At 40.5% G+C, this 27,430-nt stretch overlaps 1 protein-coding gene across 1 annotated transcript in view; it reads right to left on the bottom strand.

Annotated features, from left to right (window-relative positions):
• Positions 1 to 6: 6 nt before the first annotated feature.
• Positions 7 to 27,430, bottom strand: part of EPSTI1 (epithelial stromal interaction 1) — a 55,363-nt gene continuing 27,939 nt past the window's right edge. The window contains exons 8-13 of the mRNA XM_035900917.1: positions 19,141 to 19,234; positions 14,550 to 14,633; positions 11,712 to 11,785; positions 10,079 to 10,166; positions 5,082 to 5,114; positions 7 to 3,595 (exon numbers count right to left, since the gene is read on the bottom strand). Of these exons, the coding sequence (XP_035756810.1) occupies positions 5,094 to 5,114; positions 10,079 to 10,166; positions 11,712 to 11,785; positions 14,550 to 14,633; positions 19,141 to 19,234 (361 nt within the window). The 3' untranslated portion in view covers positions 7 to 3,595; positions 5,082 to 5,093. The remainder of the gene's footprint in view (positions 3,596 to 5,081; positions 5,115 to 10,078; positions 10,167 to 11,711; positions 11,786 to 14,549; positions 14,634 to 19,140; positions 19,235 to 27,430) is intronic.

Raw genomic sequence — 27,430 nt, 5'->3', positions numbered from 1 at the left:
AGTCTGTTGTGGAAGGGGTCAAGCGTGGCAAAGAAGAATCCATGGATTACAGGCACCTGATTCAGCTGGTGAAGTAGAGGGATTTGATAAGAAAGAGGGCATGACTGAAAGGGAAGGAGGAGGTATGCTTCACAGAGGGAGTGAAAGGGATTTCTGCCAGAGAGTCTGTACTCCAGCAGCAGGACTAAAGAAAACAAATATCCAGAAGTGTAAAGGAGCGAGTGTGCTATGTGAGGGAGCCCTTAGGGAAGACTACGATGGGGAACAGAGTCATGGCATTGGCCGCAGCAGGAACAACCAGCTCTTGGGCTAGATAAAGTCATGTGCCATCTCATTTCACATGAATTTCTATTCTTTTGCATAAAGCAGAAGAGCCATCACAGCCTGGGCTGCTGAGAACTAACATAAAGACCCGGTGGTTAAGTTGTTCTCCAAGACAGGAGTCAGGGATTTGGATTTCTTGAAGGACAAGCATGAACTGAACATGGATGAGTACCACAAAATGTAAGCTATGGATTAGCTCCCTTTCTAGTAGCTGATAATATTCTGCCCCAGTGTCTGGGTAGTGGGGCACATACCAAAAAAAAGATACACTTATACTGAAACCTATCACATCAAAAACTTTCTGTAAATCTGGGATATATTTAAGAATAAAAGCTGAACAAGGAGTGCAAATTGAATTAAGCTGTCCAAATATGCACACTGAAAAACATAAGAGTCCCAAGAGCAGAAAGCTCTTTAATTTACCAGGCAAGTGGTTAAGAAAATTCAGTAACAGATACTTGAAACTTGGCAAGTTTGAACTAGGAGTCAGGCAGATATTTTTAAAGCAGGTATAGTTAAACCATTGGAACAACTTTTAGGTACATGATGGAGAATCAGTCTTGTAAATCCTTAAACGAGCATTACATTTCTTCATAGGAAGGTAGTTTCTGATTTAGACAGACCATAAAAACTAAACATAGGAATCTTGCTGTCAAGTTATATTGGAATTCAGAATAGCTGATCATAATGGTTTAGTCAGTTTGTTAAAATGAATTTGTCTCAGCAATGACAAAGCAAGGGAGTTTCCTCTTGTAACTTCCAGCCCCATACCATTCCCTGTTGGAAGGTTTGTTTCTGAAATAGCAAGAAGATCATCAGTGTAGATTGTATTGAGACAACAATTTTCAAAACAAAAAAAAACCCTTCCATTTACTGTTATATAGTAATAAAATCTGGTTTCAGGCCACCACATAAAAATAATTAATTTGGTCGATGTAAGCTATAACTAGAGGAACCTATTTGTATTTGAAAACCTTTATCAAAGGTTTACTCTAATAGGTAGGTATCTAATAGGTACCTAAAAATAGGTAGATATTAGAGTTAGAAACTATCAGTTCCTAACTCTTGACAGACGTGAAGCCATTTTCCCAGTCTATCGCCAGTTCATTTCACTATAACCCCTTTAAATAGACGTCATAACATCCCTTTGCTTTCAAGCTTAAAGTTTTGGCAGGATGCGTGTGTGGGGAGGTGGTGATTCTGAGATACTGGAAGCTTTCCAACAGGATAACAGCATTTTCCAGACATCCTGCTATCATCAATTCATGGATGCATGTAACTTCTTATCATCTCCATTGCAGGCCATGGCTCTCAAAGACACTTCCTGCACCACTGTTCATATAGATTTGTTTTTCTGTTCAGAAAGATAGGAGAGGAAAAAATCAGATACTTCGCCATTAAAAAGGACTGGAATAGTTAACGTCTGAAATAGTTTGTAGAGAGTATTTCAAATAAGAGATTGAAATGCTGGATAAGGGGAAGCCCTTTGAAGATTGTGATCAAGTTTCATCTTTGAAGACAGCCAAAGAAAGCAGACAAACTTAATGGAAGAGGTTACTCAAGGTGACTTGCTATCACTGCTCCTGAATGTGAAAGCAGCAGGTTAATAAGAAGTTCTTCTTTTTCTTTGGGTATAGAAAACCAGCAACACAATCACACTGAATTTTAACTTGTCAGTGACTATGGTGAATTCCCCTTCCACTCAGCCTTTGACAGCAGGGTCTAGGGGTTTCGTATGTCACGTGTGGAGAGGCTACAGGTTAACTACTTCAAAACAACCACCTACAAGTCTTAGTCTGATTAGCATACAATACAAGGATCTGATTAAAGCAAAGACATTTCCTTTAATACATATGTGCATGCATGTACATATATTCCACTCTGCAGACATTTAGCCTCAGCCCTGATATCTGCTAAAGGAGGCTGGGTGAGGGAGTTCTTGGAGGGACATGTGAATTTAATTTCCAAAGCAGCAGTCTGACAACACAGCTAAGTACCACTTGCAATATAGTGCCATCATGTAGGTATACAAAAGTCTTCCCAAAGAATTTTCCCAGCATCAGATACTTAAAAAAAAAGGCTAAAACACAGAGCATTACCAAGATCTCTGGAATCTCCTATAAATATCAGCTAGCTAGTAGTATGAGAGATTTGAGTTAATTCTTTAAGGCAAAGAGAGCCAAGGGCAACTGCAGAGACTCCCAGAGGGGAAAGCAACATCCATGGTTCAAAAGAAAACTTCAGGTGATCCATTATGAAGTTTCCATATTGCAAGGATGGAAAAATATTGTGGCACGCCTGCACACTGAAAAAAAACTGCTCAGGAAACCTTTAACTTTGTCTAAGATGCACTTGTAAATGCCACAGATACTTTTTCTTGTCTGCATGGTTTATCTAACATGTACTGTGGACCCTTCTTTTCCATTAGAAATACCTTGTTCATGTAACTGACTTTTGGAAAGCATTAAAATGTTGTCAGTAACAAGGAGATATAAATTAAATTCCATTAGACTAGAGGGACAAAGAAAAACAAGAAACTAAAGCTAACCTTGCAGTAGTTTTCCTCACTCACGTAACAGAAGTTACTGAGGTAAAACAGGCAAAGTGAAAAGAATGGTATATGATATCACAAAATATGTGGGAGATACTGAATAAATTTCAGTGTTATTTCAATTTTTATTTCTTTCATGTGTTGTATTTTTCTAGGAACATATTTAAAAGATTCTGTCTACAATACACACATCTGTTTCTTCTTGAATGTCTGCTGATGAACACAATAGTAAAACAATTCCACAAAATCCACCAAAACAAACAAAAAAAAATCCCAAACCAGCAACACTTCTCCTTCCCATCCCAAGAGAAAACCCTCTACCTGCTTCTTTAGTTCAAGTCTATGAGGTGTTTTTGGCTGGGTACAGAGCAGCAAGTAAACACAGATATTACTGCAGCTCCTGCAGCCGCTAATGTCTTCTTTTTCTGAGATCCCAAAGACTGGGATAATTACATTCTGCAAGAGGCAAAACAATCTATTAAAAAAAAAAAAAAAGACACATTCTCTTATTAAAAATTAAATAGGACTTTCATAATCAGCTGCTTCAAATATGCGTGAATAATGACAGCCAGAAACCAGTCTCTGCAGATTGCTCATGAAGTGGGTGTGAAGCTGAAGTCAGGGTAAGAAAAAAATCACAGTGATAAAAGAGTGCTTTCTTGGAGCTTTTACAAGGTCATTTGGCCTAGGCCAGATAAAAGTGAATGTTTCTCCAATACCCTGTGACAAGAGAGAGAAAACAGAATTAAAAATTATCTTTTCCAGCAAAAACAAAAATCAAAGTCAACTTCTCTAGGATTAAGTCCACTGGAAAATAAAGTCTCCCTTTTCTTCCGACAGGTTTTAGCTTTTAATTATGTAAAGCTTTCATGAAGGGATTTCTATCTTTTTGTAAATTTAATTCACAAAATGTCCTAATTATCTGCAGACATATTAATAACTCTTTGAACAATGTATTAATGTAGCAAGCTGAAATGTGTTTTCAAAACAATGCTAAAACGAGGCTTAAAAAAAGTACAGTCATCCATAATTCTTGTACAGTTCATATGTAAATATATTATTGGCATTGTAGATATTGTGAAAAACAACAAAGAATCCAATGCGTTGAACTCCTTCAGCTGGCCACAGTTTACAAAACGTAATAGTATTGTGGGCTGCAAAAGATGCCTGTTTCTTCCCCTGTGGGGAACTGCCTTTATCTACTTATTGTCATTTCTTTAGTGAATTTGAGTTAATATTTAATAACAATTTTACTCCTCATAAAACTGAAAAGACAACTCATGGGAGGCCAACAATATTATTTAGATACCATCTTCAGAATACAGCCCTGCTGCAAAAATACCGAAATAACTGTTGGAGCAGAAAAAGAGCAAAAAAGTTGCAGAAAAATATCTGCTTTTGTGGGAGAAGGGCTGAAATCAAGGGCCTTTTGTAAGTTTGATTTTTTTAAATTCCTCTTTATAAAATCCTAGCTCTCAAAAAAAGAATTTTTTCAAAGCCATCTCCTAAGGCAAGAATAATGTGTGTCAGTACCTGAACTCGCTTCAAAAGTCTCCCAGCCTAGAAGTAAAGGCTCTGCACAAATCTTTGTATCGGAACTGGGAATTAGGGTAGGGAATCCCTTTCAGAAAAGAACATAGGTGCAGTGAGCCTTATGAAAAGGTCATTTGAAAACAGAGGACCTGATTTCTCTGATTCAATAGTGGTGTTTTACCAACAGCCTCCACCGATACGAACAGTTTCCCTTCTTGCTCACAGGACATAGCAGGAAGAATAGAGCCCACACCAAAGTCCTACTCTTTCACTCAAAACCACTGAAAGTTTGCAGAGTTGCCTTGTGCATTTCCAGCCACGTTCCTCAGCTGCCCAGGTTTATCCCCTCACAGTCCACGACACAGAGAATGTGGATGTTTTGAGGTATTAGCCTAAATATCAAGGCACCCCCAGCAGATGCCTTCCATGCCATCAGCACTTCCTCTGACTTAAAATACGTATTCTGCAGTTCTTTACGAATGAAGATGTTTCAGAATAGATATGTGCCATTGCTTGGCCCCAAAGACAGTGTTGGAAAGCATTTATTTTAAGATCCTCTCTCACATTAGTTGAGAATTAAACCACATAATCTTTCATAATGAAATATCAAATACGAAGCTAAATTAACACCAGCATTGGTACTAAGAAGAATGAAAAAATTCATTATTCTTACCTTTCTCCTCCTTTATTCCAAGTAGTTTGAGTCCTGGATAAAAGAAAAAGAAAATGCCTTAGTACGTGTACATTGTACTATGTACAATGTACAGTGCAATCACGTAGTTATGCAAGGAATTATGGTTATCCAGTTGTGTGGAACTTTCTTGATTACTTGGTGCCCTTTCCTGTCTTTTGAAACTCCACTTAAAATAACAAGAAAACTCTTCTGCAAGATTCCAGTTCTCACAATAAATATTTCTTCTATTTGAACTCAATATGAATAGCAGGTTGTATCAACTCAGGACATAAACATATCTTGTTTTTGCTGGGAAAAAATCAGTCTAGAAATGTTCCAAATATCTTCAGATGCCTCAATCTTTTCTTGATCTCACACAATTTGAAAGAGCGAAAAGTTTCTTCTGTTCCTCCCCAGACTCCCAATATTCTTTTAGGATGAGACTTTCAAAGGGAAGAATGATTGAGCTCAAAGTCAAGCCAGGCAGAACACATCTGCATATGCTGTTTGACTGCCTCGTCAAAGGTAAGTCATTAAACTCAGCTGCAGCATGCCTGGACCTGCTCATCTGAGGTCCCTATATCGATGCTGATACTTCTGCTGAGCCGTTTATTTATTTTCTGCCATCCGTCTGCCAGAAAAGACAAGCACATTACTCTCAATAAAAAACCCCAAAACAACAGTTTGGGGAAAAAACTTAATAATCTTTCCAACTCAGATTGTAAATAGATTAGCCAGGTTACAGCTAAGTTAGCAAACCATACTTTTCATTAAAACAAACATAACCATTGTAGATTGCACTCTGGAACCTTCTTATATAAATATTCTGTTCTCAATATTCGCATGTTAAATAAAAGCTTTTTCTTTGTGCTGGGAAACCAGGATTTTCAGTTCAACTTTATCCACCTAAAAGTTCATGAAAATCTGCATTAAAGACTGATTGCATATGGAAAACTGTGGCATGCGTGATGGCCTTGTAACTTCAGCAATCTTTGAGCTATGGTTCTTCTTTACTGTGCAACAGTAAACTTCATGACATGTTCCCTCTCAAATTGGTAGCAAGGAGCATAAATCAAGTGCTGGTTGAGACTCCAAGAAAACATTCCCATGGATCATGCTACAAGAACTAAGCCAAGTGCTAACCCACAAACTATGTTTATTCAAAGTAGTTTTATCCATAAATCATATTTCCTCAAAACAGATTTATCCAGCATCCATCGAGTTCCTGTTCTACATATGGGAAAGGAAGGGAATGGGGTTTCCTGTCACACTGCACCTGTGTATTCAGGGCATAGCTGCTTCCCACAACAAACATCTAGAATTATGCATCCACTGAAAGAGCAGAGTCAGCATCTGAGAGTGCATTTCTCATTTTTATGCATGACACCGGGGGTAATGGAGACATAGAACAGGAAGGTGTAATATGTCATGTTGCCTTCTAGATTCTGAGTTTACTATAGCTCAGAGAGTTTCAGCAAGACAACTAGTATTTCATTAAAGAAGAGTAGACGTATAAATTTCACACACTCACCATGTGGCCTCTCCCCATTAATAGAATAGACAAAAGGGTCCTTGACAGTGCTCCATGTCCACACAGAAAATAAACACGGGCTCTGTTACAGGCTTGCCATGCATTAGCACTTGGCTTCTGCAAATCCCGCTGTACTTGAAAATGTGCAAATCTCAGAAGGGAGTGAATACAAAAATGTGCAACTGTTTTAAAGTTATTCTTTTGTAAAAATATAAGTGTTTTAATATTTAAATAAAACTGATCATTCGTGCCATTACAGTGAACAGATATTGTCTCAGTCATAGGTCCCAGCTGAGTAAGGATTAAATCTTATTGATTAAACTTTGATGTCAAAATGACAACTGTTACTTTTTTTACCCTCCTATCCTAAAAGGTTTATCCTTATGTTAGAGACAATGGCAGAGCAAAGGACATCAAAACTTTCCTGATAGCATACAACAAAACTCGATGCTCTCTCAAGTGTGCAGTAGTTCACAGACAGAAGTGGAAATTCATTAATTTGTCTTCCCATTAAAAAAGGAAACCACACAACCACCCAGAGAGCGCCCTGGCATTTATAACCAAAAAGAGAGAAAAGATTACTTTCTTGAAGATCCTTCTTGAAATAACAGCTTATGAATACTCCTAATAAAACACAAGATGTCTGGAGAGCAGATGAATTAATGAAAACCAGTTTTCTATCGATTAGGGGACAATTGGGCAATGCAACTGTTCTCCTCTCCCCTGCCCAGACAGACACAATAAATTCGCCTTCCCCTCCCTCCTCTCCATGTCCCCTGTGATATCCATGTCCTCTTTTGTATCCTTTAGCCCCCAGGAAAACAGGGCAGAGCTGCAGCTGCTCTGGAGCTGTGCCCATGCTGATCGGCCGGAGGGCGGCTGCCGAACAACGCACAGAGTGCCCGGGTCCTTCCCACCACCCCTCGGAGCGGGGCACTCTTTGGGGGTCTCGCCTCTGTCAGCCATTGCTTATCATGAAATGCACAGAAGCTTAATTATCTTTGAGACTTACACTCCCTTTCAAATTTGGCTGAGATTGGCTGGCAGGTCAAAAACCTTATTACAAGTAGTCAGACAGCGGGATCATACGAACCTCATTTCCTTAGGAAACCAGGCTAATAGGACAGTGAAAAATAGAGCAGGTATATCAACAACATGACGAGTTGTTCAGTTTCTGTTAAGTGTGAAGCTGTTGTGACGGTTAAGAGTTCAAACATGAAAAAAAGCAGTGGGAAGGATAACAAACATTTCCTCTTTGCTGCCACTGCGTAGATGGAGCAGACTCAAAAATTACCTGCGGGTCTTAACTCTGGGAACCTTTTTAATTTCTTTTAATCCTAGTATATAGTCTGACCTGCTTCAGTTTGTTCCCTTGTAATGTAAAACATTATGCTGCAGACTACATGACTTGTAAGTCCCACCTGGAGTTCAGTTCTTTTTGCTTAAAATCCCAAGGGAAAGGAGAAGAATCTCAGTATAATCAAAGGCAATGAGGTTGCAGCCTCTAGCCTGTCTTTTGAGAGATATTTTTCTTTCTTGCTCTTGTTGCCAATACTCATTTTTAATTCTTTTCCATGATGACATATTCTTTCATAGTTTATTCTTTCCCTGCTTTGTTTAGTCTTCAAATCTCACATCATAGCGTAAAGGAAAAATGGATAATCTAGTATTACCCAACAGAAGGCAAGCTCCTTGGGAGCCATTAAGTAAACATCAGAGTAGGAAATTTATCACTTCTACACACAGGGTTTTATTGCATTTGTGTTGATGCATTCTTTGAATACATACATCAAAAAAAAAAGCATAGATCGGCTGCGTACGTCACAGAATCGTCTGTTGTTAAAACGGCCTGGGCTGAGCGTGCTCGTTTGGTGGTACCAACACCTGCCCTGTGCAAGAGGACATATGGCATCTGGCTAAAGGCAAACCCCTGCTCCCTCTGCAGAAAATGGCAAGGTTTTCAGTGGGGACAGCAGGCGCTCTGAGGGAGATGCTCGAGTTTAGGTATTGAGGATCTTGGCTGTGTCACACATTTTCTTCTGAGTTTATCAGGAAACAGTTTACAAATTGGGATAAAGGAAGCAAAGTGAAATAAAAGTAATGATTTCTGCCCTTGCTGCCTTTGTTAACCAGGCCCCATCCAGCAGACTTTACCTTTTGCCCCTTACTAGGTATCAGTCGGCTCTGTCCTACCTGAAGTCTTTAATTCTGCTACTTGCAGACATGCCATCCTTCAGGAGGTGGTTCAGGCTTGCCATACAGAGTGCTCTCTTACACTCTTTTGCTAGCCTGGACATCTGTAGTTTGGCTTCCAACAATTCCTGGATTGCCTGGCATGTGATACAAGCCTTACCAGTAAAGCCTCTAACCAACTGGTTCTCCAAGCAGCTCCCTGCAGACCTCATGGGAGGTTGAGCTGGCAGATCCTGTCTCCTCTCAACAAGACCAAGAGAACTGCTATGCACACAGGTGGCCTCAGTCCAAGGTTCCTGAGCCCTCTGCCATGATTCAGGGCTTGCTCAAATCTTGTAGTGATTAAGATACCCTTTTTCCACTTCCAGTATATGGACAACTCCAGCAGCAAGAATATCTGCTTCTTAATTATGTCTTGACTTCATAGATGCTTGAACCCATGTCTTCCTGGTGTTCATCTGCCAACATACACATCCTCACCAGACAGTCCAACTGATCCAATTCAAACTTTTCCAGTTTATCAACTAAACGTCTTTCTCTACACTGGCACGTTCACTAAATTGTTAGACTCTCATCCTTTTCCTGCTCAGTCTTTGTAAATCTTCCATTTCTGCACAAGAGTCCTCTCAGCAATGGAATTTAAACCTAATGGAAATTTCCATGATAGGAATACTAAATTTTATTTTTTTTTTACACTGCAGAGTGCGATTCTAAATAACAGTCATATTAATACCTCATTAGGAAAGCTGAAAAAATTAATGGATGTTTAATAGGCTACAGTCAAGATATCTTTTCTTCAAAGAATCCTTACAAATACGATGTATTTTACATTGGGTGCAGTTGGGTCTTCTTTGTCATAATTTTATATGGATAAAAAGTGAACAGCTGTACCTTTCATGGGATTTTCCCCCTCCAATTTCAATATCTTATTAAAATGTTTACAGCATTTCCAAACATCTTGCATTTAAAGACTTTCAAATAATCCCTTGCCATTTCACTACCCTTGTTCTGAACTTAAGGAAGTACCTTGGATGCAGTTCCTTGCAGTAAGTACCTTGCACACAAAGCCACTGAGTTCTGCTGCAAGTGCCACTGTTCCTCCCCCCTCCCATTTGAACAGCTTATATTTAAGACAGGATTTCTTCTTAAAAGAAGGCCAGAGCTGTAACTTCTGCCAGGTAGACTAAACACACACAGACACATAATAGTATCTGGGGAAAAAGTAAACTTTTAAACAACCTCATTGCTTTCATGTTCTGTACCCAAATCTTACCCAGGCACCATTACAGAGGTAGTCAGGACTCCCAGAATATCCAGGTTGTGTTTTGTTCTGCAGTCGGTCCAGGAAAGCATTGTTTACCCTTAAAATAAATAAATAAAAAAATAAGAATAATGATTGAAGGTAGCTGAGGAGTTCACAAACTTTTGAAACTTAGCATTTTGTGAGCGGCTTTCTCTATTCTCAGTTCAATACCCACCTTCCTTGTTTTTCAAGCTGTGCTGCCACAGACTGGCACAGAGATAGGGTGGATTTAATTTTCATTTCAGTAGGTGCATCTTTACCCTGTGATCAGTCCACTATGATTAAAAGGCATACCTTGGATGCTGTGAGAAATGCACTGAAATTCTCCGTAGAAAGGCAATGTGCATACTACCCGCCTTATCAGCTCTTTTGACAATTCAGCTTCGGTAGTCTTTCAGCCTTGAGTACACAAAGAGAGTTTCTGGAAGTACTAATTTCCTAATGCCAATGAAAAAACCCGCTTAAGTTCGTTACTGATAGAGACAATTTGTGTCGCTGACAACTTTCCTTACCATTAGGATCTGAAATAAACTCCAGCGTTTTCTAGTACTGCTCTATCAATCTGGAAAGCATGGACAAATACAAATACACTTTTCCTCAATCTGTTTTAAATACCTTCAAACCTTCTGAAAACTGTTTCTTTTTCCCCCCCTATTAATGCTTAAGACTGACACACATGCTTAGCCATGACTTGTTTTAATGTTTTATAGTGCTATTGGTAAGAATGATGTAAAATGAAAGATACTGGAATATTTCTGTCTAGGGACATGAGATAGACTGAATCGAAAATCCTTCATTAACTTCTATGGGTAATTATTTCAATATCTTTGCTGGAGAAAAAAAAGAAAAGAAAACGGTATGGAGAGTGGTTGCCTACAGAAGTCATTTTTTTGTACATTTCTCGAATGATGTAAAAGAAGAAACAAATGGTGTTTTATTTTTGAGCCTGAGCGTTGTTTCTTTTTACCAGCAGAAGACAAAGCTGAGGACAAAGCTGTGCTTCAAGGTAATGGAAAGTCAGTTAAGTGACAGAAGTGCAAGATGAGAACGGCTGAGCAGAGAGGGCACAGCAGCGGGGCACAGCCCGGGGCACGGAGCCATGCAGCTGCAGAAGGCCTTGCTGCACCGCAGCTTCTATCTGTAGCGATACCAAAGCCCACGTTTAGCTCTGCCTGTTAACCTCAGTGACAGTCAACCACAAAACGTGGCATGGACAAAGTAGCCCATTCTAAAATTAAGTAGAAATAAATAGGTAGATAGATAAGACAGACAGACAGATCGATTGATCGAGACAAGTAAAATGTTTCCCAGCTGAAACTACTGTACTAGTAGTTACCCATGAAACTATTAATAGTTTCTACCCCATGCTGTATCCTATGCTGATAGGATAAATAAAATGCAAAAAGGCACCCTGGGGCATAGTGCATTACAGTGAGCAGTTGTAATGATGGATATTAGTGGCTCGTTTGAAAGCAAAGTTAAACCAGAGGCAAGGTCAGGGATCCTCATTGCAATCATCTCCTAAAGCATGAATGCCGGCAATTTTGAGACCCTTTCCAGATAGGAATTCAGTTAAAGTGTATTCTGCCCTTTTGCATCATACCTCCTCTGTTCATTTTGACGTGCTCTTCTCCATGCTTCCTCTTCCTGCTTTTTTTTAAATTCCATTGATTCAGCCTGGGAATGATAAAAGTGGGGAAAAAAAAAAAAGAAAAACCCTCAACAAACTTACTTTTAATTAACATACCTATGTTGCAAACCCAATTATTTCCACATGGTGTTAGCTCCAGCTAGAGCCACACACCATTCCCAGAACTTCTCTCACTGTGTTAAAACCCACTCATTTGTCTGTTCAGTGTTGCACTGGATGAGTTTTGTTTGTGCCTTGAAAAGTGGGAAGTTACGGGAATCAGACATTTCCAGTCCTACATTTAAAGGGGTATGCCAGACACCAGTCTGCTTCCCCTTGCCTCAATCCACAGGTTTGCATTTCCCTGTAGGTCCAAGGGGGAATACAGACAAAGTCATCTATCGGGAGCAGACGCAGCCGTCGTGCCTGTAGGGTACGAAGGAGACATGCCCTTCGCCTCCTGCCTCCGCGGAGCGCGAGGAGAAGACGAGAACAGGGGTATGTGGCATGGTGTGTCACCTCCAGCTCCCTGGGGCTCCCCCACAGGTGAGGGAAAGGCAAATGGTACCTGTTGGTGTGGTGAAAGCGTGAGCAAGCTCCCGGCATTGCAGCAGCCTACCATCCTTATGTTACGTAAGATTAAGGTATATAAACAGTGTCAAAGGGAATTCTTTTCAGAGGAGAGTTTGCTTATGCAATTTTAGCCAGGACTGCAAAGGAAACACAGCTTGCATGACTCTGCTCTGCATGTGTGCTTGTTTGTCTGGCTCTTGCTCCCTGCAATGCACCCAAGAATTGAAGATGCAGATTCTTCTGCAAAGAAAATTTGGCTTGCAGGGTGGGGGGGAAGGGATAGGAATAGACCCATCTTTCATATTTTCCATAGCAACTGAGCAGCAGTAGGAATAGGAACTAAAATAAAATGATGCGGTTAGATAAAAGCGTCAATAACTGAATGGAACCACAAAAGTTTTTTTTAAAAAAATCAATTTAAGTGGAACATTAAATAAAAATTATGCAATAAATGTATGAAGAAAATCAATAACTGCAAATGTGTTGTGTATCAATATTTGTCTAGCCCTAAAAGAAGAAACAGGATTAAGAAATAAAAAAGCCAACCTTAATTTTCGCTGTTTTAAATAACTATTCAACCTGAAAATTAAAACGCAGTATCTGGCTTTCCAATATGCTGAGTCCTCTCTTGGAGTAATGTTCTGAAATATATTGTGTGCATATGATGTGGTGTTCAAAGCGTACTGAAAATTTCTAAATCAAGCAATACATACTAAAACCTGTTCTGGAAAAAAAAGGGGAACTGACAATACCTATACGTTTTATAGCTACGCTGTGCTAGGAGGTACACACAAGACAGAATTCACAATTACTTTAATAAATATTAGTTTGAAGTAGACATGAGCCAACATATATCTGAGGGACAATTATTGGAGCCTTTAAAATACGTATAATTTACAGTGGGTTTGTAAGTAGTGCATTACTCTGCACAATAGGTAGCAGCAACTGTGAAGGCAAGGAGCTCTTGGAACCATGTACCGAGCAAGAGCAGCCTTAGAAGCAGCCAACACCTTCTCAGCAATCTGTGGAAATCAGTAAAGAGTCTAAAGCTCTACATGAGTCCTTTAATCCAAACTCATAAGTAGGTTCATGTTAATTCACATCGGTAGTCATTTCCCCTGTGGAAAAATCAATGTAAAGAATACAATGGCTACCGACCTTACACCCATCAGGATTGGCTTTCAAAAATTTTTCCTCTGTATAACTCCTGGGAATAAGTATACAACTGACGGGAAAGCAATTAAGAGCCTCCTTTTTCCCCCACCTTTTGTCTCCAGCATCCTGGTTGCTAGAGTACTATGAAATGAGGGCAAATCCCCCTACGTTTAAAGACAGATATCCGTGAGAGGGGCTGAGTCACTTGTTCAGCTCTTGTAGAAGGTCACTGCGTGGAATTTGTTGCACTAAGATTCGGTTACTGGGGAAGTAGTTTAACATTAATTTGGATGTTAGCAACAGCAGAGGCATAGCAAGAGGCTCTGTATTTACTAACATGGTTTCGAAGGGTATGCTAATATGATTTTCAAATGCTGCCCTCCCCATACTTGCACAGTCAGACCTGGAGCCAAGAGAGATAACTTAGCACAGTGCCATCACCTTGTGTAGGTGAACTTTATGTGGATATGGTACCCAAACCTATGCCAGAGGGACTACAGTGGTTCAGCTGCATTCCAGGCAATGCGTGCCGCATATGCAGAAGATGGAGTTCAAACTTGCAGTTACGGCATGCCTGCTTTTTAGACAATTCAAAACTCTTCATTTAGGTGGTTAGCAAGGGAACAGAGAAGCACACAGACTTAACAGCAAATCTGAGTGCTTCCACATCCCCATTTGGGAAGGCAGGGCACACGGGCCTCGATTCTCTAGAAAGGAACTATTCAGAGTCAGATCATTATGAATATCTCAGTAAGATTACTTCTGCCTGAAAGAGAGAAAATTGCTTTCCTCAGCCTATGAAATCAGGTGCCATGGTCAAAAACCGCTCTGCACAACTGTTCAAATGGAGAGAACAGGAGCTAGTCATCCTGATGCAAATCGCCTTGTACACAGAAGATAATTGTCCTGTCCCTGTCCAAATTTTACAGCTTGGCTCATCTCTCTCACAATATTTGAAAACAGTGACTGAATCACTTTTGCTGAAGAGAAGCTCTGTGCGTAGGCTACAAGTAATCAATGTATTTAATTGGTTTCACAGCATGCAAAAATGCTACAGTATGCAAACTGTTAATGTATAATTACCTTCCTCCGTTGTTCTTGCTTCATTTCCTCTAATCTTCTGTTTTCATCCTCTCGAAGAGCTTGCTTATAAGTATGGCTTCTCATCTATTGTTCAGCAGAGAATATAAACATATTGGTGTGGGGAGGGGGGCGGAGGGCATCAAAATCCCAAACCTTATTCCCAAATCATTAGACGGGTAATTAACAAAAGACAAATGGTTGAATGATTCCAGTTACTTAAAAACCAGATTAGTGTCAAGAGTCGAATTTAAACAAGAAGTGGTCTAAAGCCTCTCAGTCATTCGGTTTGGCTGAATGTCCACCTGCACATCACAACCAGGCAGCAACAGCACATGCTATTCCGTGCCCCTGTGACAAGCATAAAGATATCCTGAGCAGTTAGAAAACACAATCAGGATATCCGATAGGGGGTATTCTGGGAAGAAAGAAAAGTACTGAAAATATTACCAGGATAACAAAGAAGAACGGAGGCCTGGTAAGAAAGGGGAACCCAGGATTATTTGTGTAAAGGCATTTGTGGAGGTAGGGCAACAGGAGCTGAGAGATCAAGTCTGCTACGTTATTTGTGGGGCAGCCAAGAGAACTGAAAATCTGAACCACACATCATGAATAATGTATTCAACTGTGTAGTAGGCTTTCGTTACAATAACCAGCCCTGGTCTTTCACAAGTTGTAGCTGTTAGCAAAAAGCCAGCCTATCATTAGGATCTTATAGCATCCTTAGGATCTTACACATAGGAACTTACACTGTAAAGTCTTTGAGCAGGGACATAGTGTAGCACACTAAATAATGAGCCAGTATAATTTAATACAAGTGTACAGGTTTGACTTTAGCGAGGAATTTGTTGCAGGTCTACACAATGTTCTCAAAACTTGATATATGCATGCAGAATGACACCATTAAAACAACAGGCACACAATTTGCTAAAAAGACTGAATAGAGAAAGCAATTATTAACAGCTCAATCTTGAGCTGGGAGGAGTTGTTACATGTGTCCAGGGTGACTCATTCTGGGTCCAGTATTATTCATTACTCACTGTAATGGCTTGGAGAATTGTGTGGAGTGTATGTTAATCAAGTTGGAAGACAATAAAAATCTACATAGGATTGGTAACACTTTGAAAGACAGGATTAAAATTAATTATGAGCTTGATTAAATAAGCAGGCCAAAAAAGTCACCAATGACAGAGTCACTCCAAAGAAGTTAAATTTGTTCATGCACATCAAGTAATATTTGACACTGATATTTGAGCTAGGCATGCTAAATTAATATCACTATCAAAGAAATGTGAGAAAAAGAATTCGATCAGCATTACATTGTCCTAAACTTTTTTTAGAACATTAATTTTAAATTTAAAACCTCACATGTATGTATACCCCCCCCCCCCCCCCCTTTTAGCATGCATGTCAGGCACTTCCTAAGCTTATCACACTTCCCTATTTCACATACATTGTTCCTGAATCTTTTATTAATTCAGACAAAAGGAAGGGTTTATTGCTAAAAAGACTGAATAGAGAAAGCAATTATTAACAGCTCAATCTTGAGCTGGGAGGAGTTGTTACATGTGTCCAGGGTGACTCATTCTGGGTCCAGTATTATTCATTACTCACTGTAATGGCTTGGAGAATTGTGTGGAGTGTATGTTAATCAAGTTGGAAGACAATAAAAATCTACATAGGATTGGTAACACTTTGAAAGACAGGATTAAAATTAATTATGAGCTTGATTAAATAAGCAGGCCAAAAAAGTCACCAATGACAGAGTCACTCCAAAGAAGTTAAATTTGTTCATGCACATCAAGTAATATTTGACACTGATATTTGAGCTAGGCATGCTAAATTAATATCACTATCAAAGAAATGTGAGAAAAAGAATTCGATCAGCATTACATTGTCCTAAACTTTTTTTAGAACATTAATTTTAAATTTAAAACCTCACATGTATGTTCCCCCCCCCCCCCCCCCCCTTTTAGCATGCATGTCAGGCACTTCCTAAGCTTATCACACTTCCCTATTTCACATACATTGTTCCTGAATCTTTTAATTACTCCAGACAAAGGACAGGTCTAAGATAACATCAAAATTAGAGTTCAAGTTTTCCCACTGGTTTAGCATTTTGGTACTACGCCAAGCCTATTTAGATAACAACTCATCGGTTACGTGCTTCAGATTCCTCACACAGAGCACAGAGGCTGAGCGCATGCCTATGGACCGTACCTTATAGAAGGTGGTTGGGAAGAGAAAGGCACACATAGGTAAGTGAAGTAGAAAGCAAAGGCTAAAAGTAGGACCTGCACACCTGAAACAATTCAGAGTTCCTCCAGGCATCCACCCACTTCTGTACAGAAATGAAGACATCACACCAAAATGCTGAAATCCAAGTCAGTCCTGGGGCCATGAGCTCACTTGTCTTTGCAGTTCAATGGCCATACCATATGAAAGGCTGCAGAGCTGGGTCTTCCCTACCGAAGAACAAGCTCCCCACTGTTTGGAGCGTCAGATGCTTCAAGAGGGAGGGAGAAGTGTTTTCAAGACATCTTTTCTCCCTTTCCACAGTCCTTCATCTTGCTTGTCCACCCAAGACTACAAAAGACAGTCTGAAAGCCACTCTCCTGCAATTGATCTTCTGCCCAGCAATGCTGGGCAGAAGTTAGCTCCTTCAGGCTATATATCTGCCCACATATGCCAAGATTTCTTTAGGGTTTTCAGAGACGCAAAATGACCTGAGGAATCAAAGGCGAAATGAAGCTATTTTCAATATCACCTTCCCTTTTCATGCAATCATAGAATCATAGAATAGTTTAGGTTGGAAAAGACCTTTAAGATAATCAAGTCCAACCATTAACCTAACCCTGCCATCCCACCACTAAACCATGGCCCTAAGCACCTCGTCTACCCTTCTTTTAAATACCTCCAGGGATGGGGACTTGACCACTTCCATGGGCAGCCCATTCCAATGCTTGACAACCCTTTCAGTGAAAAAAATTTCCCTAATGTCCCCTGGCGCAACTTGAGGCCATTGCTCTTGTCCTATCCCCCGTTACCTGGGAGAAGAGACTGATACCCCCCTCCCTACAACCTCCTTTCAGGCAGTTGTAGAGGGTGGTAAGGTCTCCCCTCAGCCTCCTCTTCTCCAGGCTAAACAACCCCAGTTCCCTCAGCCGCTCCTCATCAGACTTGTGCTCCAGACCCCTCACCACCGTTGTTGCTCTCCTCTGGACATGTTCCAGCAACGCAACATCTTTCCCGTAGTGAGGGGCCCAAGACTGAACACAGTATTCGAGGTGTGGCTTTACCAATGTGGTGTACAGGGGCATGATCACTTCCCTGGTCCTGCTGGCCAGCTATTCCTGATACAAGCCAGGATGCTGTTGGCCTTCTTGGCCACCTGAGCACACTGCTGGCTCATATTCAACTGGCTGTCGACCAGTACCCCCAGGTCCTTTTCTGTCAGGCAGCTTTCCAGCCACGCTTCCCCAAGCCTGTAGCGTTGCATGGGGTTGTTATGACCCAAGTGTAGGACCTGGCACTTGGCCTTGTTGAACCTCATACAGTTGGCCTCAGCCCATGGATCCAGCCTGTCCAAGTCCCTCTGCAGAGCCCTCCTCCCCTCAAGCAGATCAACACTACCACCCAGTTTGGTGTCATCCGCAAACTTACTGAGGTGCACTCAATCCCCTCATCCAGATCATTGATAAAGATGTTAAACAGAACTGGAAACCAGGAAGAGATACTAGAGGCAGGACAGAGCTGCCATATATTCTGTTTGCAGCAATTTCTATAATGGGAGGGTCTTGCACATTTCCAAGGCTTCCAAGGAAGGATAGAGACAAATCCTTTCCTCCCTTTACTCAAACTGTTGGTGTTCAAGCTTGTATACAACAGAGAGCTGCCAAGATTGGATACTTTCAAGTTTCTGCTGACTAAGGACTACTGCTTGTAACTACAATTTCTGTCCACTTGGCTGTCTGCTCTCTGCCTCCTCCCAAGTACAAACCTCCCTAAAGGAGAAATACTTCTGTCTCAGGCTTAATATTCCTCACTGCCAGTTTTAACATGAGTAGGAAAGCTTGGTTTAGACTAATCATATGTGAAAAACCCTTTTTGAGGCAATTAGAATAATGAAATTTAAGCAATACTTTATCTATTTCCTAATTATGTCGATACTTACCATCAATACTTACAAAGTCCCCAAGCAGTCTATGGAATCACTTTTAGGATGCAGTGAGAAATAAGCTGCTCTTCTGACTAGATTTTCAATGCAGTAAAGCATCTAGCTGAGATTTCATAAAGGCTTGCCACCAACGGATGGGTAGAGAGCACATTTAAGATTCTGATCTGACCTTAGAATATATATCTGGCTCTCATTTATCAGATTGATCTGTGAGTAATAAAGACAGTCCCCTACTATGTAGGATATTACGCCAGTGTGTAAGAGAATGTAGGCAATCTCATTCACCCAGAGAGACTCTTTGGTACTCACTCAGTTATGTCTAGGCAATTAAGCTCAATTAGAATATTCTAATATTATACTATTGACAGCACCTGGAAAGCTGACAGAAAATATAGCACATGCCATGGTTTTGCTTACCCACGCTGTAGATTCTGGGCCACGATTAGCAATCTGACAGGAATCATTCTTTGGCAAACCCAAGTCCAATCTGTTCAATAATTCATTGGTTTTGCTGCGAAGAAATCCAATCCAAATAGAATTGTTAGTGCTTCTATAAAAATAAATACAGCTTTTTATTCCACCCTTGGAATCTAGCCTAGACATTTTATCATGTGACTGCTGAAAAACATCACAGGTGGAACAAAGGTTATGGAGACAGACAGAATTAAATGGGATAGAGGATATAGAACCTGTATTGTGGATAAGACATTTGCTGGGAGGAATTTTTAAGCAAACAATTATTTTCATTTGCATATTTCAGGTCTACAGTGGCTATGCTTTCTTTCCTCATTGTAAAGCTCCTAAAACACAGACTCGCATACCACTGGACTTCATGAGGATGCAACTGCTCCACTGAATTGTTGCTAATCCTTCTACCAGATCTATAAATCTCAGGTAAGTAATTTAAAAGATTATTTTAAGGAATTTTCCTTCATGGTTAATACAATGCAGCCTTACAACAGATTACTTAATCAAGAAGAAAGGCTTTGAAGCATTTTGTAGCACTGAAAAAAAAAAAAAAAGCACTTGTCTTTAGTTGAAGCAGAATTGCACAACATTGTCATTTCTTATTCTGGCAAGAGCAATTTTATTTTTCCAATAGCATCCCCTATAAACCAGATTTTCATAGTATCGCTTTGCTCACAGTTTCAACCAAGTACAGATAAACAAAGTCTCAAGCAACAACATAAACAAATGTTAAGGAGTTTCGGTGCCGTGATCAGGATTCAGTTTCCTAACCGGCATTCCCAGGCACATCTATTCAAGTCTTTGCTCCCTTGAAGGAATAGAGTTAGAGGAAAGAGGCAATTTTATTTCTGTATACAGCTTTGAAAAGCATGAAAGTACTGTAGTGAGAGCAGAAAGAGTGCTTCAAGAGGCATTAAACACAAAGATTTACACTGCTAACAGGGCAACCAGCTAGCTTTGAGGGGGAGAAGATGCCACTACCAAAGACAGCTACTTAACCTAGGAGAAAAAGCCTTGGCTGCCAAAGAGTGATGATGACTAACTGCTGAAACAGACTACCAAGCATCTTTTCAACTTTCACTCCATGATGTGAAACAGTAGATGCATTTTTGGAAAATGTCCTGCCACTCAGTGGGCATATTGAGGAGAAGTGGGGAAAAAGGACAAGAACCCACAAGTTTTTCTCTGTTACTCTACACAATAAAAAAACATGTTACCACTTCAGGCATGGAGGACTTCTATGTAGCAAACCATGCTTTTAGAGTCTCAGCATTCCCAGCTCACTTGCTTTCCTCCATTACCTGGGCAGCTAACATGGACCACAGCCAATGTACAATACAGAAAGAACCAAGTGAAACATAAGATTCCCTGGTCTACAAAGCACCTGTATATGAAAGTTCAATAAATTCATAGTCTTCTTACCCAAGTGTTAAGCACACACTTTTTCTCCATGAAAGACAAGTGCTTGAGAGGTGAGATTGCACAGAATAATTTTGGGACCTTTAAAGTTTTAAATTGCAGATTTTGTATTTCTCTACCTATGCTAAAATTGCTAAAATAACAATTTACTTCTACACCAGAAAGACTAAGAACTCCTACAGAAAGTCTGGAATATCTTTGAGAAGGTTGAAGCTCTGCAAAGAAATATCTGGCAACTTGGGGGTATACCTGGTTGTCCTAATTCCTTATGGATGGCAAAAGAGTGACATGGGGCATGTGGAAGTTCTCATTATTTGCATAAAAATGGGGTGGAGGGTTAAGACACTGCATTTCCTGCATCAGCACACTGATAGATGAAAAGCTAACTCAGTTTTGGTATTAGAAAAGATGATTACAAGAGTAGAAGCAAATAAGGTTTCTCAGCAAGACTGTGCATTCCCTTTGAATACAGAAAACACCCTACTACACCAAATTAAGTAATACATTAATACCGTGCCCCTATCACAAGAAAAGGACTCAGGTTTCTGAACCTGACTAAAGACAAACTCAGTCAAGTCAGTCATATACATTAATTTATTGCGTTTCATCCCCATGGAAACCCAGCAATGCATCTGGAGTTGCCAGACTGTCAAAATATTGTCTGAATGGTATTTTTCATAATATTAAACCTAAGTCATAACAATGCGGAGCATAGCATAAGCCATGCCACAGGGAAAGGGGGAAGTCAGAGAAATGACAGTTCAATTAATGTTCCAGAGAGGAAAGCATTATCTCCAGAAGGAAATCAGCGTATTAAAGTGTCCATAGGTGTTCCACCTTCAGACGGTTGGAGCAACATCTCACTCACTTGCTAAAACTTCAAGGGCTAATCAAAGATGCTCTTAAAATGTGTTCCTCTAAACTAATTAATACTAAAGAAAGAAGAGCATGAGCTGAAGAAATTAATTTGAATACAGCAGCATCCTGATACCCTTCAAAAATAGCTAGGCAAAGGGAGATCCAAAATTTAGACCAACCAAGAAGATGGCACCCTCCTAACAGGCTGCTAACCTGACCTCTGACTACCCCTAAGCATCAGGCTGAAGGGAACAGAGACGTTCAAAAGAACGGGTTAGGCTGGAGTGATCTTAGGAGGTTATTCTGTCTTTCTCGGTAGCCCTGTTTCCACTTACACTGTTGGGAACAAGCCTTTTGCTAATTAAAATAGGCTACTCCCATACTGGTATGTTTAATAGCACCAGGCAGTACTCTTAACATGGGAACTCAGCCATCTGTATTGTGGTAACAGTTCCTGGAATAGTTTTGACCTGTTCCAAATAGCACTTTCCCAAATAACTCCTGGTTGCTGTCCGGGAATCAATATTAACCACAAGTAACTCCCAACAGGCACTTTGGATGCAACCGCCCCATTTTGGGAGGTAAAAAGTTTTCTAGCAATGGAAGCAGGCAGTCTCAGGCCTGTTGGCCTCAAAAGTGACAGTGATTGACAGTGTTTAATTTAGTAGTAGAGATGCAGCCGTGGGGGAGTGAAGGACAATACTGGATTTGGGGGCTGAAAAACTCTTAAGAGCTATCATGGGAAAATACTGACTCTGCTGCCAGGATCATTGAGTAACGTGCTAGGAGGGGACAGTGCATGACTGTGGAAATCAGTCCATGTTGCGGATACTTTCTGTGGGTCCTCAGATACACGGCTTTACATTTCACAACTATTCTTCAGGCAGAGTCCTTTCTTAAAAGCTGTTATGTAAAAGCACATACTTGAAGCTCAACAAGTACATGTAAAATGTAGAAACATGAATTTGCCAGGTGTTCCACTGAGAATGGTGTAATTTAGAGATTTAGAGTTGGCACCCTGCACTCACAAGCTCATTGTAGATCAGGGGATCCACACACACTTCTTACTGTTTGGGATGAAATGCATGTGCTGCCCACATTCCCACTGGGGCGAGACAAGGAGTGAGCTTAGGTTCCTCTCACCTAGGTAGGAGTTCCCATGCTCTAACAGGGTCAGCAGCCTTGACAGCTCAGAAGCAGAAAGCTCCACAGTTGACTCCAGCATGCAACTGTGGAAGATCTGAACACCCACAATTGATCTTGCTGCAGGACCTGAGGTCTAAAATCCTGCACAGAAAATCCCGTGTCTTTAACTTTGTGGGTCATTTGGTCTTAACTCTTGTCACGTCTACAAGGCAAACAGAAAAGCCAGGTCTGAAAAGGATTCATCCTTAGGGACATCCTTGGGGGTTGGACTAGATGACCTCTACGGGTCCCTTCCAACCCAAAACATTCTATGATTCTATGACATGAATAGGGAAATGGACTCAGGCCTCAGCATCTTCTTCCACCTGAGAGTCGTGCAGCACCACTTGCTAAGCTTTTCATTTGAGACTGTATTCCCTTCAGAACAAAGATGTAAAGAAAATAATTTTTCTGCCTACGCATAAAGTTCTTGCCTTTAAGTCTGTTTTACGGACTAACATTTAAAATGCATCAATTACAAAGGCTTCTTGTAATCTTCATTACTGCTTCCCAATGAAACCAGTGGCAGTTAATTCTTTTGCTTTAATTGATGGATATTGAAATGCCAGGATACAGAAAAATATAATGGCTTTTATGCCAATGCTTTTGAGAAAAAAAAAAAAGCAGCACAATACTTTTGCATATATCATAAGTCTATTTATTTCTCTTGACAATTTTTAAAAGATAATGGCCACTTTTATTATTGCTGAAAACAAGACAGCTCCTGAACTCCTTGTTTTCTCAAGCTGCAGGTTCTCCAGCACTATAATTCTGCTCTAATGAACGTCCACAAGTAGGCTAAGAGCCATTCAAAAACAGTAGTAAAAAATAAAAATAAAGAATCCCAAGCCAGGGATTATAGCCATTATAGCCATTTCAGAGAAGAGACAACATGAGTAGTCGCTAGGACAACAGAAGTAGCATCTAGTGCTGAATGACATGAACACATCAGCTTCCAAATTCATTGCCAGTAAGCAATGCTAAAGTGATTTTCACCATTTTCTTCCAATTCAGCTGAAAAACTAAGAACCATGCATAATGCATACATAATGTTAGTTTCACACATCTGCCCAGAAGTTTCACAATGATTTTTAAACAATGGCAGGACTCCCCCTCTCAAAAACAAAACCAAAAACCAGAACTGAACTTCATGCAAGATGCATCTTTTTGCAGCACCAGCAAGCACATCTACACTTCTCCCCACTTCAACGTATTTAATAGGCTAAGCGTAACAACTTCCTCAACTTTTGCAGAAATGAAGATCGGTTGCTTAACACTACCCAAGCCTACCCACAAGAAGTGCTGCCCTTCATATCAGTAAAGTCCATGGTGGGTGCATTCTTACTGACGCCCTTGTTCCTTCCTCAGCAAGGGCTCTGCCTTGTGCATTGCCATATAGTATCATAGAATCATAGAATTGTTTAGGTTGGAAAAGACCTTTAAGATCATCAAGTCCAACCGTTAATCTAACCCTGCCATCCCACCACTAAACCATGGCCCTAAGCACCTCGTCTGCCTGGCTTTTAAATACCTCCAGGGATGGGGGCTTGACCACTTCCCTGGGCAGTCAATTCCAATGCTTGACAACTCTTTCTGTGAAAAAATTTTTCCTAATGTCCAACCTAAACCTGCTCTGGCACAACTTCAGACCATTTCCCCTCATCCTATTGCCCGTTACCAGGGAGAAGAGGCTGACCCCCACGTCGCTACAGCCTCCTTTCAGTTAGTTGTAGAGGGTGATAAGGTCTCCCCTCAGCAACTACCTGAAAGGTACCTGACCAGGATGCATACCTGCTACAACCCTCAAGCCATGCTGGCTAGTACTAGGGCCACTGCTGCTCCTCTGCCCTATGGCCTAACAAAATCAGATGTTAAAATAGAAGAAATTCCAAGAGTCAATGCAAAGGTCGATGAGATTGCTGTCCATTTATGCAGCTTTCCCATAGATTCTATGTTGGGAGATGGAGAAAAAGACTCTAAAGGGAGGTGTAGTTGGGATTTTCACTAATGAAAATAATTTGCTTAAGTGGGAATTACGCTGGGGGTCCAATAGCACCCTTTGTGAAAATAATCCCACCAAAGGTACATATTTCAAAACTAAGCCATTATGAAAGTTGCAAGTAGCCTGAGCGTGGACACTAAAGGCTTTTGCTGATATACAGTTATACATGCCTCCTCTCACATCCCCCTCCTCTTTGCAGAGTTTTATCACTCAGCAAGAAGTTTACAAGGTTTAAATAAGTTCAGAAGGCTACAAGCCAATGCCATGTTTCCCACAGCTGGGCCATGACAAGGGGCAAGGTAGTAAAAACACCTCTGTCAGCAACAAACATGGTCTCAACGCTACATGGGTTCTGATTCTCTTGCACCTCAACTCTAATCCATACCTGCAGGACAGAGTCCACTCTTGGGTAAGAAGAAAAAACAAAACATCAGCCATGTGCAAAGTTGCCAGCATGAACTAATGTCTGGGTTTTGGTATGCGTGTAGGTGGAGGATTCATCTTATAGCTGGAAGCTATAAGGTGAAAAATTATAAAGTTAATTAATTAATCCATTAAATTCCTGTATGGTATTGATGGCTCTTCTGCAATGCCCTTTACTGGGAAGAAAGGTTCATCCTCTGGGTGTTTAGTTCACTTGCTTTCCAGCACAAATCCTTCCAGTAGCCGCACACCAAGCTTAATTCAGTATTCCCAGATTTCACTGGGAGTAATGCACAACCATACGAAGGAGGACTTGGACAAATCTAATGACAGTGATCAAAACTGTGCTATCTTTGGCTGGTAGACTTTCTCGTCTGCGAGTTCTTCAGCATGTGTTCCTGTTCTTAAAGATAAGAACAAAAAATGTGGCACTAGTTCATTTTACGTATAAGGCTTCAAGAAAGTATAAAAATAGGTTTTTTTTTAAAAAAAAAAGGCAACTTTCTCAGCAGAATTATTTTCATCACTTTCCACCCACACCCAAAACTAATCTTTCCTGTCAACCCACTTGCTTTTTTTGTTTTCCTGACTGGATGAAATAATACAGCTAGGCTATTCTTTCCTCCCACCAACTCATCCAATATTCTTGGAAGTTATTTTAGACATCAAGTTTCATTTATTATCTGAAGTAATAAGCATAAATCCAGTTTTAAGGAAAATGCAGTTTTGTGTAAGTCTATTGCATAGATCTTCCATTCTGTGTGCTCCATCTGCATGTGCAATCTGCTTCTATATTTTCAGCCAGCTTGCATGGGCAGATTAATGCGTACAATTAGAAAGCAACCTCACAGGCGTTCAATAAACTGCCTTCATTATTACACTCAAGAGAGTCCCTTTGGATGTCTATAAAAGCCTAGTTTTCTGCCTGTTAGCTAAATAATTGACAACGCTTAAAATAATCAGGAGCAAATGAACAAAATGAAGACCATTGTGGTGAAAAGAAGCAAACAAAAGATTCTCAAGACTGCAAACCCTTTTTGTGTGAGCCCTCTTTCATTCTTTCTAGCAACCTGTATTAAAAGTCTGGTCAGGTTTACATTTGCACTTCTGTGGGGAAAATTTGTTACCAGCCTGCTGTTTGAACCACACATCATAGGGGACTGAAAACTGGCAAGGACACTAGCATTTCTTCTGCAAAAATAAATAAATAAATAGAGATTCTGTTTTGATTCAGGTTTTATTTTCTTGCATTTTATGACTTTCGAGAAAACTGCTTTGGCAGGCAAGAGCGTACCAGCTTGGTTTGGTGAACCTCCTGCATTGTGTTTGGAACACGCACTTAGAGGCACTCTGGCAAATTCTGTTTCCAGCTCCAAATCCTGAGCGTAATATATTGAGTGCACACATGTACCCGAGTGCAGCAGTGCCAGGAATTTTTACAGTACAACCTTCACAAAAGGGAGGCATGAATATGTAACAAAGGGAAGGATGAAGTGATACAACAGCCATCATGTACTATTAAAAAGTGACCCTGTGTTCTAGACTGCTTTTCCCATTACATAAATAGGTAGATGGCTATTAGAAAAGCAGTGAACCACATCCAACACTACAGTTTCTGGGAAGTTGAATCCAAATTAAATAAAAGCACCTTACTAGAGAGCTGGGGTAAAACCATATGGTGAGACACGCCACAGTTCAGGCACAGATTCACACAGCCTGTGCAGCAAGCCAAAGAGAAAAGCAAGTCATGAGGTAGCCATCCCTCATTACTGATTACATGACAATTTTTGTGTCCTAACTAAAGAGGGGTGTCCTGAAAAGTCCTGGGCTGACCATCTAACCTCTTTCTCATTCCCATTTTGAAAGATGGACACGAAGTCCTTTCCTCACAAGGATTAGCAATTGCAAAGCACAGACTACACAAGTATTCATTACCTTCTAATGCACTCGGACATAAACACAGTCTCTACCCCAAGCCATCAATGTAAAATGCATCCAAGACACCACAACTCAGAAGGAAGGACTCCATTTCATGTGTAAGTAGTTTCTGGTAGGAAAGTGCTCATGTACTCCTTATTTTCTAGATCTGGCATCTGCAGAGGCAGAACCACAGTGATACTATCAGCAATAAACCCCCCAAGTGCTCCTCCTCTGTTAGTATAAACCATAGCAAACCTGCCATGCAGCAGCTCCCCCAGCCCAAAGTCTGCTCCTGTGTGCTCTTCAGGCTTTCTATACGCAGCTACGTTAGCAGATACCTTGTGAGTTTTGGCCATTTTAGTCACCTGATAGAGCTTGAGTCCACCTGGGTCAGAGGAGCTGCTGATCCCAAAAGAGAGAGGCTTGCAAGAC

This window comes from Egretta garzetta, unplaced genomic scaffold, assembly GCF_000687185.1.
Source record: "Egretta garzetta isolate BGI_Z169 unplaced genomic scaffold, ASM68718v1 scaffold351, whole genome shotgun sequence".
NCBI lineage: Eukaryota > Metazoa > Chordata > Aves > Pelecaniformes > Ardeidae > Egretta > Egretta garzetta.
This window is presented reverse-complemented; position numbering and strand designations above follow the sequence as displayed.